The following is a 15,198-nucleotide window of genomic DNA, read 5'->3' as shown; positions in this document are numbered from 1 at the left end:
TAAAAGTTAGTATACATTTGTAAAGTAAGGTATTAATGATTTAATATAATATAGTTATTGTAATGAATGTATGTGACTACATCGGTTGAACTGTTACTATTTACAAGTTACATTTTATAACAAAATGTTTAAGGCCTAAATGTATCCAATAGAATTTTTATTACTTTTTTAAATTGTTTAAAAATACAATTTGTTTTTTCTATTAGATGTAATTGAAAAAAAAACCAATAAACTGCAGTTGTTTATTGAGAATTGCTCAATTGTATATAAATAAAATTCAAATTTAATACAATAAAAATCATTTGGCTGAGATTTTTTTTTTTAATTCTGATAATTTATCTAACTTTTTTTAAGTGATACAATGATAACATTTATTTTGATTAAACTTATACTATTTTATGTTTATACCTATTATTTATGCTATGAATAAACTTTTTTATGAATTCATATCAAATACATAGGGCCTAGTACTTACTGCATAATAGTAGTTAAAACACTAATTTATACAGCTAAATTTTACTAAAACAAACTGGTATTCATTATACTTATGAGTTATGAGTTATCTATAAACCTTGTACATTTTCAAGTAGCTCTTTATAAAAATAATTGGTTTTTCAATTAGATTGTACGAAAAATTAAAGAGGTAGGTTTTATCAAGGTAATACGAGGAGCGATATTGTTCGTTAACATTAATTTTACCTACTATTTCTGCATAGTCGATTGTTTGCTTTAAATCTAAATGGAGGGTCACGTTAGTTCATGTTTAGACGTTATTTGATTCGGTAGTTCGGTGAAGTTTGGTTTCCTAGAAGATTTTTTTTACCACACGGGATATTTTATTTGGAATAATCATGTTACCCACAGAAGAGATTACTTCATCAATAAACGGGAATGACATTTTAAAATTAGTGGCTTCTGTCGATCTTAAAGCAGTAAGGATTTAAACTTCAATTTTGAACAAACATTAAACTTTATTAAAAAAAATCAAAGTTTAAATTAGCTTATAATTGTATTTCTTATTTATTTTGTTTAAAAGTTATGCTTGTCTATGGTTTATAAATAGACAAATTAAAAACTATTGAATATCATTCTGTAAAATTTTGTCAGAGACTGGTATTTACTAATATTTATTTAGGAAATACAATTATTAGCTTAAGTGTTTAGCTTGGCTTATGCATGTATTAAAAATTTAGGGCTCAGGAATATGTGCATTAAAAACATATGAATATGCATGCATCTGTGTACTTATAATTATCGAAATATGTTTTAAAAATAAGAAAAAAAAATAAAAAAAGTAATAATTTTTGAAACTAGTCAAATTTAAAAAAATTTATAATTTATTAAATAATTGAAAATTATTAAAAATAGAAGCTATAATTAAATTAACTATATTGGATAGCACAGTTTGTTATCAGTTGTTTACTCATCCAAAAATAATGTATGAAAAAAATATCAATTAATTAAATATTTAGTAAATAGTAGAATTTTTTTATGGGTAACCTGAAGAATTATATTTTATAAGTAAAAACTTGGATACATTTTCAAAATAAAATACAGAACGGTTTACATTAAATATGTTTTTGAATGAGAAAAACTTTGTTTTAACACGAAGAAGATAATGGAGTGATTATACCTAAAGTATATCAAGTCACTGTTCGATAAGTCTTCTAGTATTTTGTTTGTCGTAGTCTCTTCTTCAGATATAATGTTAAATATATTTGATATGTAATTGCCAAAATCCATAATTTTTTCAATGATTTGTTTAAATTTATTGTATACCTTAACATCTTTTGCACAAGTTAAATTTATACATTTATTTTTAATAATTTTGATTGAATGAGTTAATAGAAGTCCTTAGTCATTATATTTCTAAGCTCATTGTGGTTGACATTAAAATTACATATTTTGAATAAATAAATACAAATTTGTCTTTTAAAATGTTTTGATAAATTTTTCTTAATGGTTCAATGTGAGTAAAAATAAATTATTTTTATATTTTTGGTTTGATAATAATATTAACTTTATACTATTTTTGTCCAATATAAGCATTATAATCATGTCAACATATCTGTAATAATTATAAATGTATTAAATATACAAAAATATGCAAAATCAAATTTCACTCACTAACTTATTAGGTTTAGATTTGAATTTGTGTCTTATCTAGCTATTTATTCTTCACTAATCAATAGAAATATGCAAATAAATACCAGGCCCTAAATATAACATATTAGTAAATATTATTTACCTGATCAAAGCTAATTATATAATGCGTGTATGTAATTCAAAAATGAACATTTATATTATAAAAGCGTTAAGCATACATACAATTATTTGAGTATTACGTAATTATCTAGGTACATACTATACATTCCATAGATATTTAATAGATACATTTACAAATCAAATACATAGGTTAATAATATTATAGCTTTCGAATATTTGGGTTCTTCACATAAATAGTAAAAAAACTTATTTTTACAATGTTGAATAAATTATGATCTCAATCATGATGTATTCAATCTTTTAAAATTATAACTGTTGTATTTCAATTACAATTAAATTAAACTTATCATCAGGTATACTATATATACAAATATATTTATTATCAATAACCAATTCATATTAACTAAAAGTAATTATACATGGTATGATAACGGAATTGTATAGTAGGTACTGTAATTATTAACTATAATTAGACACATTGAATGCTTATCGCTATTTTATTATATGCCTTTTTTGGTCTCAGAAGTCAAAATTTATAGTCGATAGTTGAATATAGAGAAAAATTTTTTTTTGTTAGTTCATGTAGGTCCAATAAAAATGCATCTTATGCCTTAAAATTTGTGCTTGAAACACATGCCTTGCTATTATCTAGCAATTTGATAAGACAATGACTTATTATTTTATATACTTATTGGTATTTTTTAAAAAACACACTTACACACTATACATGCACAATAAGAATTTATTTGTATTATCTATGTAATCCACTTAGTAATATAGATGTAGATTTATATACTTAAAATATTTTGATTTAATACCATAATTTTCACGGTAGATATTAATAACAAGTGTTAATACAAATTTAGATAAGAATTTCTTTAAGATTTGAAGTTAAAAATTATATATTGGTAGACGATAAAAATTTATTTTAAGTTATACAAATATAAAAATTCATAAATTTTTTTGCATACTGTTTATATTTTATTATAATTATGTACCTCCATTAGAATATTTTATAAGTTGTATATATTTATGTTTTTATACAAATACCTAATAATTTACCACTGATTATATTATGTGTATTTAATTACCTATATCTAGTATATTAAAGTATACACTTTTGGAATCATTATACCTACATAGCTTATTTTAATTTATAACTAAAAATGTATTATATTATAGGAATTTAACAACGTTATTTTTAAATTCATTTATCTATTTATCTTCTTCTTCTACCTTTTCAAATGTTTCTATAAAGCCAATTATCAGTGTTATAGATTATATAATAGTTTAACCATTAGAAATAAAATCCATTTTTAAGATTATTCGTGATCCATCTATAAAATAGCGTTATCGATGAATATTGATATATTTAATTTTTACTGTTCATTAAGTATTGTATTTATTTTAATCTGAACTTAATCCATGCATATTAATAAATTATATAGTATGAAACTAATGTGGTTGTTGTATAATATAACTACGATTATATTTAATTATAATTTTATTGTAGGTTTATAAATACCTATAGGTGTTTAACCTATAAGCTTTAACTGTTAATACAATAATTATTTTAATGTTTTTTAAACTAAAAATGTATAGTAATTGAATAATTGTATGCAGTGTAAATATGCGATTGCATTATAATCAAATGTATAGAATTTAAATAGCTAATTATTATCTGCTTATTTGTTTAATTTTATAGAGTGATCTTTCTGAGAAAAGTGACAAAGTATCCGTACAACCGAGATCAGCTGAATCTGCAGACGACGAGACTTTGTCGCTTTTAATGATTGAGAGCGGTAATATGGCTAAAGAGAAATGGACGTCGGATTGTGTTAATATTCAGTCAAATGGTAAAAACGAACAGATAAAAAGAAATGCCGAACATAGACTTAGCATATTGTCTATAGTATATAATCCAACTGCACATCCGACATCGTAAGTGCTATTAACTTTACTATAAAACGTTTCTTGATAAAATTATAATTAATTTAAATAAACATTGAAAAATTTTGTAGTTATTTAGATACGCTGATAAATATGTTGAAAGGAAACGTTGGATGTGGAATTTTAGCTATGGGAGATGCATTTAAAAATGGAGGATTACTTTTGTCACCGGTTTTAACATGTTTTATTGGAATTATTTGTGTTTACAATCAACATGTATTAGTAAGAAACTATTATAAAATTATTTCATTCAACATAAGTATTTCAGTAGTAACTACTGTAGCAAATATTAGCGACTTAAATATAAGACAAATTTTTTTTTAGTCTACTAGCGAGAGATACTCTTTTGAATAATTTTTAAGATATATTGCAGATGATAATGATTTATATTTCTACCAATATAGCTATAATTTATGAGCCACCAATTTGAATAAAATTTTAAAATAAATAATCAAGTACTATTATTAAAACTAAATAAAGATTAGATAAACAAAGGAGAGCTGTTTTTAGTAATCTTTTTTATATAAGTTAATTTTTTAAGCTAATAACAAATTAGATTACAAAATTAAAAATAATAAATAAAAAAATTAAACAATTATAGTTATATTAAAGTAAATAATACGCAACTGTAACGTAAACTTATTATTTTAAAATAATTATTATATAATATTATAAGTGCATAATTACATTATTTACTTTTTTTTTTTTTGAAAATCCGGCGATCTAAATCATTTTTAAAATTTATTCGTAAAATATAATGTATTTTAAATCTTTAATGAGTACGTAATTATTCATGGTATTTATTAATTAATATATTACATAATAGTATTGTTCATATAATACTTAAACTTGTAGTTAATCCATTTAACAAAAACATTTATTACCTACTTCAAAAATTATGAAGTTTTAGAAAATATATTTTACATTTTAAACCATTAAATTTAAAAAGCTTAAAAAATTATAACGGTAAAAATAACAATTTAAAATTATCTAAAATAAATATTTTCAAAATATTAAGTGTTATTTGATAATAATAAGTGCTACGTTAAAAAATGGATCACCTGTACATAAATTAAATATTATAAATAAAAGTTTTTTAAAAATGTTTAGACAATCTACCTATAACATAAAAAATTAATGTGATCATTGTTTTGTTCTTTGTAAAAATCTTAACTAGTTGGAATTGTTTTCTCCCAAAATTAATCTTTTGATTTTCATCTTAATGTTCTTTTTATCTAAACTTCAAAAAGAGGGATTTGGTTTACGCTCATAGAAATATTATTTATTATTAATGAAAAAAATATTTTTTGTTATTGGAAATATTATTTAAATTTTTAGTTGATGAATATTAATGTCAATATTTAAGTGTAAAACATAGAAGAGTGATAGTTTAAGTATAATATAAATTTAAATATAAAGATAGATTTTGGGTGAAAACAAATACCTATGTCCTTAAAAATTACTGTTTTACATTATACTCGAAGGCATTTTTTTTTTTTTTTTTTGAGATATGAAGTAAAACTAATAATAATTGATTTGATATAATATAATTTTATAAATAACTGGCCACTAAAATATTAATGAAAATTAGTATAATTTAATTTTTAAAATCCTATTTGATAAAATTAATAATTTATTAAAATTTCTCATTTTTACTTGTGTTACCTATGTCAAATTATTAATGTTTATTTAGTTTATTATAAATAAGACTATTTTATAACGCAAGAGGTAATGGGTTATCGGTTCGATAAAATAATACACTCCTTAATAATTCGCAACCTTATAGAACTTCCTGGTTTCTTTTTAAATTTCAAAGAACTAACAAATGTTGTAAAATATTTTAAAATGTAATTTTTAAATATAATATATTGTATGTGTATAGTAGGTATAACGTAGTTGTATTGATGGTATGTTTTATAATTTATAGTTCATAAATACTAAACACTTCCTTTAATTTAATATAGTAAATACTCGTATAATAAATGTATATACAATGATATGAACAAAGTATTTTTCTTACAAAGAAAAAATGGTTCAGGAAGATGTCATTGGTATGTCAAAATAAATATTAAATTGGGAAACAATTAATGTTAAATTAACATTAATTAAAATGATTCTAAATAAAACTTAAGGTCATTTGAATATTTATACGTTTATGTAATATTAGGTGCTTATTAAATTAACTTTTTACTACATTTTTTTAATCTTAGATTATTTTATTATTAGGTACCCTGTTTCCTAATTAGTGATGAATACGAATGTTTTCTTTGATTTTGGTTTAGTTGCCAATCAGTTTGGTTATTTATTGTTTATAAATTACACAATAAATATAATAATATGAATCTCTAATAACGTTCTGGTAGGTTCTTTATAGTTACTATTTAAATTTCTTCTAAATAATAATTGAAAAAAAAAATTATCAATGACAAATTTATAACGTAGTGTTCATAGTTTTTTCAAAAACATATTTTGAATATATAGATTTTGCGCTATTTACGACATTTTAGGACAATATTTTAATATTTCAATATATATAATTGTTTTTACTTGTTTAAACTTGAAAGAAAATATTTATCATTTATAGATTGATAAGTTGATTTAGCAAACATGTTCGACCACCTTATTATTAATTAATAATTCATTTATTCATACCTATTTTAATTTACGGAATTATAAAGTATATTTAAAAACCATGCTTTCTTATACATTAATTTTTTAATAATATTTATCTGTGACGATATAAACTTTTTTTTTAAATAAGAACCATATTTTTTATTGTAAATTTTCAAGAAAACGCTATGTGTTGTCTTCTCTTATAAACGTATAAAATAGTAAATTTGAGTTCAGCAGAACCAGTTTTGCGCTGTCAGCTTTCATATTAAAATGAATTGACCTGTTATTAAAATTAAAAGATGCCTAATATTATTTGTGTTATCAGAATAGTTTTTTACGATATTTCAATTTATAAGCAAGTTATGAGTAAAATTACTAATTAAAGTATAAAAATGTTAATAACTCACTTAAAAATTGAAATGATGAAAAAATTAAATTAAAATAAAAAGATAGAAAAGATAGATAATGTACCTAGGGTACTATAGTAAGTTATTAATAATTGATAAATTCATTCTAGTGTTAAAAATAACAACACACACAATTGCTGTTATACATTTACATTGTTAGCGATGACAATCATGTGTGTGTATAACGTTTTTAAGTTATTAAACTTATGCACTGAGGTAAACAGTCTTTACTGATATATTTGTATTAATTAATAATTAAGTATTATAATTTTGAAACTATCATAGCTTCCATATGGGCATACGACATATCTTTTAAACTTTTATGAGTTAATGTTCTTAAATATTATTACATTAAGAAACACAGAAACAATTTATTCGATTTATTTACATATTTAAAAAAAAAAAAAAAAAACAATTTCCAGTAAAAAAGAACGGTTTTTATTTGAAAAATGAACATTGTTTCATCAAAAGATACTCCTTAAATAGCATAAAACGGTTGGAGTATTTTATGATACAGTCTTTAAATAACAATACTTCGAAATTCCAAAAATCTTTATCTGAATAAAAGTTATGCTGAACTAAGACTTTACACAGAACGATATTTTTAGGTGCAATGTTCAAAAAGTGTTAAAGAAAAACTTAAATTACAACACAATCCACAATTTGCTGAGACAGTAGAATTATCTTTTCAAACTGGACCAGAGCGATTTCAAAGTTACTCAGTTTTTTTCCGGTAAGTTACAATCAACTAACTAATATAATTGTTCATAGTTTAAGTTTAAAATGTATTAACTATTTAGTTAGCATATAATATAATGAATTATTCAATTCAATACTGCGTTCATTGCAAAATTAATATTTCTCAATGGTTAACTTTTCAAAAAATTACTTCCAATTATAATTGTGCTGAAATATATTCCGATGTATAATATATTTATTAATATGATTTACTAATTACTTAAACATGTTTATTTTGTTGTACAGGAATAGTGTAAATAGTTTTATAGTCATCACTCAGTTGGGATTTTGTTGTGTTTATATTCTCTTTGTATCAAAATCTATTCAACAGGTAAAGTAAATTTTTGTTTCCAAAATATGTTTTTTTTTTTTTTTTTTTTGTACCATATTTATACTTTATTTAAATGTGAAGATTTTGTATTATTCTTGAGAAAACGATAATATTATACGAATAAATACACGATAATTTATATTATATAATAACTAACTTTTAATATAATATTAATTTTTTTTGTGATCGATTTTCAACAATAAATCTGGAAAAATATAATCAATGATATATTTGAGCTTCATTAATTTATCACAATTCTGAACTATACAAATTTCTTCTAAGCAATTAAAATTATAAATAATTAAAACAAGGTAATATTAGTCTTTTAATGTTATTAAGCATCACATTGTAATATTTTCAAAATAATTAATAGTTGTTTATTTATAAAATAAAAATAAAAATATATATATATTGTGCAAATTTATATTCTACACAAAGTTAAATAAATTGTATCAAATTGCTTTTATTTTTACAAATATTCATACTTTAATATAATTTAATACTTTATTATCGTGATTTATGATTTGTATAATATTATTAATTAATTTTAATTATGTAAATAACACCAAAGTATAAACTACTTATATTTCAAATTTAAAATATTTAAAATATTCTTACAAAAAACGTATCAAGGTACTTAAATTTTTTAGCAATTTTTGAGCATATAAAATATTAAAAATTTGAATTTATCATAACTCGATTAAAAATTAAAAGTATCGTAGAAAATCAACTTAAACTTAGATGATATTATCCTTATTTAAATTAATTGACCTAATTAACTTTAATATTGAATATGACAATTCAAAATTGATTGTGTTGAATGAAAATGTAATGTTGTATTTTATAAACTCAGTGACAAGTGACAACATAGCAATGGAGTCTCTTAAGTCTTTTGATAATTTTCAAACTCATATTGTACTTAAATATTTATAATTTATATTAATAATAAAGATTTATCAGGGTTTATTATATTTAGTTAATCAAATAATTTATAATGAAGTAAAATATAGATTATAGATATGTGAGTGAATGACTGTTTTTTTCTTCTAAAATGTAGTACATAAATTTCATATTTGTTCAACTTTACTATTTTTTTTTTTTTTTTTTTTTTTATTAATAAATTAACATAATATTAAAGATACTCAAGATATAAATCATTAATACTATGTACTGACAATAGTTAAAAATAATTGTAATTTACGTTAATGTGTGTTTTTAGGTGTTGAGTTGGTATGATATATATTTAGATGTACACATCAGTATATTGATATCAATGGTGCCTATAATGATTTCATCGCTCATCAGAAGTTTAAAATTCATTGCTCGGTTGTCTGCAATAGCAAACATATGTATGCTCGTGGGTTTGCTTGTAATTATTTACTATTGTTTTACTGATTTACCACCAATATCTTCAAGATCCGCTATTGCTCATTGGACATCAATACCTCTATTTTTTGGTACCACTATTTTTTCATTCGAAGGAATTAGTTTGGTAAATTTTGTCCGCACATAATTTTATAGTAAATATTTACCTATTTTTTAAATGTATAACTGACGTTTATTATTATTATTTTTAGGTCTTACCGTTAGAGCAAGAAATGAAAAAACCAAAGAAATTTTCGACTCCATTCGGAGTATTGAACGTAGGCATGATAATTGTTACGAGTCTTATAGTTCTTACCGGTTTTATGGGATATTTAAAATTTGGAGATGCAGTGCGAGGCAGCCTTACTTTAAATTTACCAGAACAATTTTTGTAAATATTTTACACAATCTTTAAGTTATATTTATTGTACATATTTATAAGTTTAACATTGTATTTTACAGGTTATCTAAAGTTGTAATTTTGAGTATGATGTTTGGAATTATATGCACTTATACATTGCAGTTCTATGTACCAGTTGAAATCTTATGGCCAAAAGTCGAGCAAAAATTTGGCCCTTTCAAATCTCCTTTACTTTGGGAAATTGGCTTACGTGTATTATTGGTGCTCATTACTTGTTAGTAAATATTATTGATTATTTATTTAAATTTTCGAATGGGGTTCTTAATTATATTTTATACGAATTTAACATATTGAAATTGGCGCGAATAAGAATCATTACTAAAACTAATGTGCCAGATTTTATGAAAACGTCTAATTTACGTGCAGGTCTATATTTTATGATGTTTCATTCATTTTATGAATTTATGATGATTTTATGTCAACATATTTTTAGTCTCGTATCGAAATATTCTGTCTTATAGATATTTACTTATAAATTGTGAGTGCTTAACAGAACACGTGTATCCGATGCTTTCTTGTATTTTTGATTATTAGGTATAAGATTATAAAGATCTTATGACGTACAGTAATACGTAATATTCATAATGAATAGTTATATAGGTAATACTTATAATGTGCAGCTATGCAAGGTACATTTTAATGTTTGCTGAGAGTATCTTAAGTTCATAGAGGAACAAAAAAATAAATAAATAAATAAATAAATAATTTAATATTTTAAGGTCGTTAAATATTAATAAAACATTTGTTTTTGTAAAATGACAAAGTTTTATTTTCATTCTGCTGTTTGTAATGAAATATGGAAAATTTAAAATAGGTAAATGGCTTTAGTTCCCATAAATATTCTAAGGAGAAATACGACAACTGACAATTTTAGGTGTAGGATTATAATATCTTCATTTTCTAAAAATGGCATCAGCTGTAGCTTAAGTTGGCAATATTTCAAATTTCAATACTGTATATTAACTGGCAATATAGTATTTTTAGCGAATCTAGACTAGTGTTTTTAAACTCAGAAAAATTAAATGATTGTTGGGTTCACCTAATCTATAACATCCCTCCCATATGTAGATAATATGTAGGTAAGTAATAGGTAAATTCAAATTCAATGTAATAAGCTTAACGTCATTTTATTTATATATAAATATAGATTTAAAAATTGTCATGATACGGTATTTTCGGTTTCAACGGTAATTGCTGAATAATCAGTATTTTTAAGGCGGATTTTTTTTTCACAACTATTATCTACTATAATAATGTTTATGAGCACTAGGTACAATCCACACGGTAGCACTCAAGTCCTTAGATTCGAATAACCTAATAAACAGGGCTCGGAAATTATAGCACTAAAAAATGTACATTTTTAGTGTTTTAATATGCATTTAGAAACACAAAAAATAGCGCTAAAAACTGGTAAATATACAAAATAAAATTGTTAAGCAAATTTAAAAACAAATTTTTCATAACGGAATTTTTAGATTTTTTTAATTTTATATTTTTATCTATAGAACATGACAGTAGGTGTTTAGGAACCATAAACATTTGGTCTAACTCTGGAACGTAAATACGACGAATCAGATAATCGCAGTACAATGTGTTTGGAAATTAATAGAATAAATAGTTCGACGTGATCGGCAATAACAATCGATAAAACGTACCTACTATTTAAAAAATTAAAATACGCATTTTCGTTAATATAATATTCGTACACTTTATCGGAGTTGTATTTTTTATTTTCCCTTACCGTACAAACATTATGCCTATAGCTATTACTTAAGACTATATAGACTAGCAAAACAGCTGCGGAGACCGTGGATATTATGCACAAATTAGCGAAATAAGATCTTTCACTCGACATCGGAAAAGTGCGAGTTAATTATTATTAGTTTCGACGTTCTACGCACGACGTACCGAAAAACATAAATAAATAAATAAATATGGGTGCGTTTTGCTAGGACTTCCGAGCCCCGTGCAGCTGCTAATCAACAATAATTATAACTAGGGTCCGGAACTCGATGCATTGCATCTTTTTTTCTAATGCGTTTATACAGAAATGTGATTTATGTTATGTAAAACTCAGCGTAATCATATTTTTTAATTTGCATTTTTCGGTAATTTTTGGTTATACGGTTATATTTTACTGATTTTGATGCATTTTTTCATTCTTGTATATAAGTATTTTTTAAATTTTCTTTTAAATTATCACGACAAAACTAAACATCTGTAAAAACTAACATATTGTACAGCACAATTTTTCAATTGTTTTTCTAAAAATATCGATTTATTTTTCATAACTATTTTGTATTGCTGACATTATTTCTTATTCCCGTTTTAAATTTTATCTAGACCCCGTAGTCTGTAATAAACACATATTTCACGTACGAAAATATTAGCATTGTTTAAATTCGAACGAATAGAATAATAAACGAATGATGATTGAAAAATATTAATTTAAAAACGCCGATTTATTATCGAAAAAAAAAAAAAAAAAAGTAATATTTGAAAACGTCACGTGATTTTTCGGGTAATTTTTTAAGTCGTTTTAATACTTTTTTTCGGGCGCATTTTTTTTCAAAAAGATTTTTAGGCCATCAAGTTCCGGGCCCTAATCACAACGTAACGCTGCAAGGCGTACAATATCGATTATCAATATCGTATAATAATGGCGTTTGTGTGTGCGTTTTTATCGCGTGTTTCAGTCATCGCGGCCGACGTGATACCGCACCTGAGCCTGTTCATATCGATGATGGGAGCCGTGGCCAGCACGTTCCTGGCGCTCGTATTCCCGCCGCTGTGCCACATGGCCGTGACCAGCGCCGACAACGGCGGCAACGGGTACGGCCCGTTCAACTGGCGGCTGACGGTGAACTGCGTCACGCTGGCGCTGGGCGCGGTCGGGTTCGTGACGGGCACGTACGCGAGCGTCTACGAGGTATTCGGCGCGTTCCAGAAGGTGGTGGTCACCGCGGCCGCCGTCACCAACAGCACCGGCACCGGCAGCAACTTCACCGCACTGGAGGCGCACTGAAACGTCGTCGTCCGCCCCGTCCTCCACACGTCGGAGGCGGCTCCGCGTGAACGCGCAATAACGATATTATGACAACAATACAACGATATTGTAATAATAACGTTATCGTCGTCGTTTCCGGCCGGACGTATTCGTCGACTATGACGTGCACCACTCGCGCACCCCCATTCATCCCCCCCCACCAACCCGTACGATCGCCATACCTCGCGCACACGTTTATGTGTATATATGTATATATATATATATATATATATATATATATGTATGTGAGTGTGTGTATAGCATTGCATAAGTACCTAGGCACAACGTCGTTATGATGTGACATAACAATAATAATATTATGATGGAGACGTGCATGCGTTTAATATTCGTTAATACCTATGTAAAATGTATAATACAATTATTTATGTTTTAAATCATAATATATCATGTACAATAGTAATTCAGGGTCGGCCGTCGCGAACGAAATCGCGTTAGGGTTCGTGCGCATAAAAAACAGTTTTCCTTTATAAACGCACGTTTTAAAACTAGTTTTAAACGAGGAAAAAAATAAATACATTATATAGTATACGTGGATTTGTGGCGGTCAGTTCAAGAACATCACTAATACCGAATTCGTACGTATTGTAAGGACGATTTTTTTTTTTTTTTTTTACGACTTGTGTATACCTATAAATATCATGATAAAATTAACTGAATTAATTAGATTCCTAAATTTCAACATTAGGCTATAAATTAATTTGGATTAAAAACAAAACACGTTTGAATCAATTAGTAAAACATAATAAGAGAACACGTTTTTTTTTTTGTATTTTTGAATAAAATACTGTTTTTTTTTTTTTTTTATCCAACCCTGAATAGAATCGAAATCGTAGGGTATCGAATATCATATGGTCACGATTATTGTATCTTTATAATACTATTTTTTTTTTTATAAAATTATGATATATTATATAAGACCGGAACAGTGTAGATATAACGTCATATTAAATATAAATATAAACATTTTAATATTATTGTTTTTAAAATATTTTTGCTTCCCGTTGACCACCACCCCTACTCTTTGCTCAAAACAGTATCAATATGAAGTATTATGTAGGAAACTATTGTTCACTTAAAAATTGCAATACTTGATTTTTTCCTTTTTTTTATCCTGTTTTCTACAAGTAGTTTTTAAGTTATTACTATATTTTGTCATTACATACTCACGTTTTTATAGTAAAAAAACTATTTTTAATAAAGAATTATTCTAATACATATCAGATGCATAATATACGCAATCTAACTCAAGGTTTAAGTTATGTCTAAAAATTAGTCATCGATTATAAATATATAAAAATAAAGTTTATATAAATTTTTATTTTGAATTGTATTATTATTTATTTTATGTTATTGAATATGTTTAAAATGTGATTTAGCATGTGTTATAACTTTAATGTAGACTAAGTAGATTTATTTTATCCATAATTAATTATCCTTTTATATTATTATATATTGTTTAGAATTTATATTACTAGGTTATATTTTTTGATTTATTGAAAAAAAATATTGTATTGAATTATTAAATGAATCTGTTTTTTCCTTAAAATATCCTGAGTTGTAATCGTGTGTATAATTCAATGGCTAAAATTATTTTATCAATTAAACAAAAAATACGTTTAAGGACATGGATAAAAACTGAAATGAAAATTTTCTATATTATTTTACCAACACTTATTTTTGTGTTGATGAATAATATGTACATATAATAGAATAATTAGGAAATATAGGTAGTACCTATATATATTTGAGATTAAATTTATGAAGAAAATTGTATACAATAATTAATTCTATAATTTTTTGAATTATAAAAAAACTAAATTTAACAATTTAAGAATAAAATGTATCAATAAGTTACCAAATACCGGTGCATACAAGTTTGGTCTCTGACACTTTTAGATTTGAAATTTTAAGATTTTAAAAAATGAGTTTTCTACAAAGTTCTTTTTATTTTTCATTAAAAATAGTATTTATTAGTTTTAATATACTCGTAGTTTTTAAAATATTTTGCCATTTTATTCGTGTTATTTATAAATATTTAAATATTTTATAAGCTTTTTAATTTTAAATTTTTACGAAATTC

General features: G+C 24.4%; 1 protein-coding gene across 6 annotated transcripts in view; it reads left to right on the top strand.

Moving 5' to 3' along the window:
- The window catches only part of LOC112594975 (proton-coupled amino acid transporter-like protein CG1139), a 30,156-nt gene extending 15,765 nt beyond the window's left edge, over positions 1-14,391 (top strand). For 5 of the 6 annotated variants that reach the window (XM_025340024.1, XM_025340028.1, XM_025340025.1 and 2 more), the window contains 8 exons: positions 3,932-4,167; positions 4,248-4,398; positions 7,805-7,929; positions 8,181-8,265; positions 9,485-9,757; positions 9,843-10,021; positions 10,093-10,265; positions 12,748-14,391. In XM_025340024.1, the coding sequence (XP_025195809.1) occupies positions 4,016-4,167; positions 4,248-4,398; positions 7,805-7,929; positions 8,181-8,265; positions 9,485-9,757; positions 9,843-10,021; positions 10,093-10,265; positions 12,748-13,076 (1,467 nt within the window). In that variant the 5' untranslated portion in view covers positions 3,932-4,015 and the 3' untranslated portion in view covers positions 13,077-14,391. Of the gene's footprint in view, positions 1-718; positions 933-3,931; positions 4,168-4,247; positions 4,399-7,804; positions 7,930-8,180; positions 8,266-9,484; positions 9,758-9,842; positions 10,022-10,092; positions 10,266-12,747 lie in introns of those variants that run through there. The other variant, XM_025340022.1, reaches the window with a different exon arrangement.
- The last annotated feature ends 807 nt before the right edge of the window (positions 14,392-15,198 follow it).

The sequence above is a fragment of the Melanaphis sacchari genome, unplaced genomic scaffold, assembly GCF_002803265.2.
Source record: "Melanaphis sacchari strain LSU unplaced genomic scaffold, SCAv2.0 Contig24_pilon_pilon, whole genome shotgun sequence".
In the NCBI taxonomy this organism is placed as follows: domain Eukaryota; kingdom Metazoa; phylum Arthropoda; class Insecta; order Hemiptera; family Aphididae; genus Melanaphis; species Melanaphis sacchari.
The sequence above is the reverse complement of the archived record's forward strand: the minus strand, read 5'-3'. Positions and strand labels throughout refer to the sequence as shown.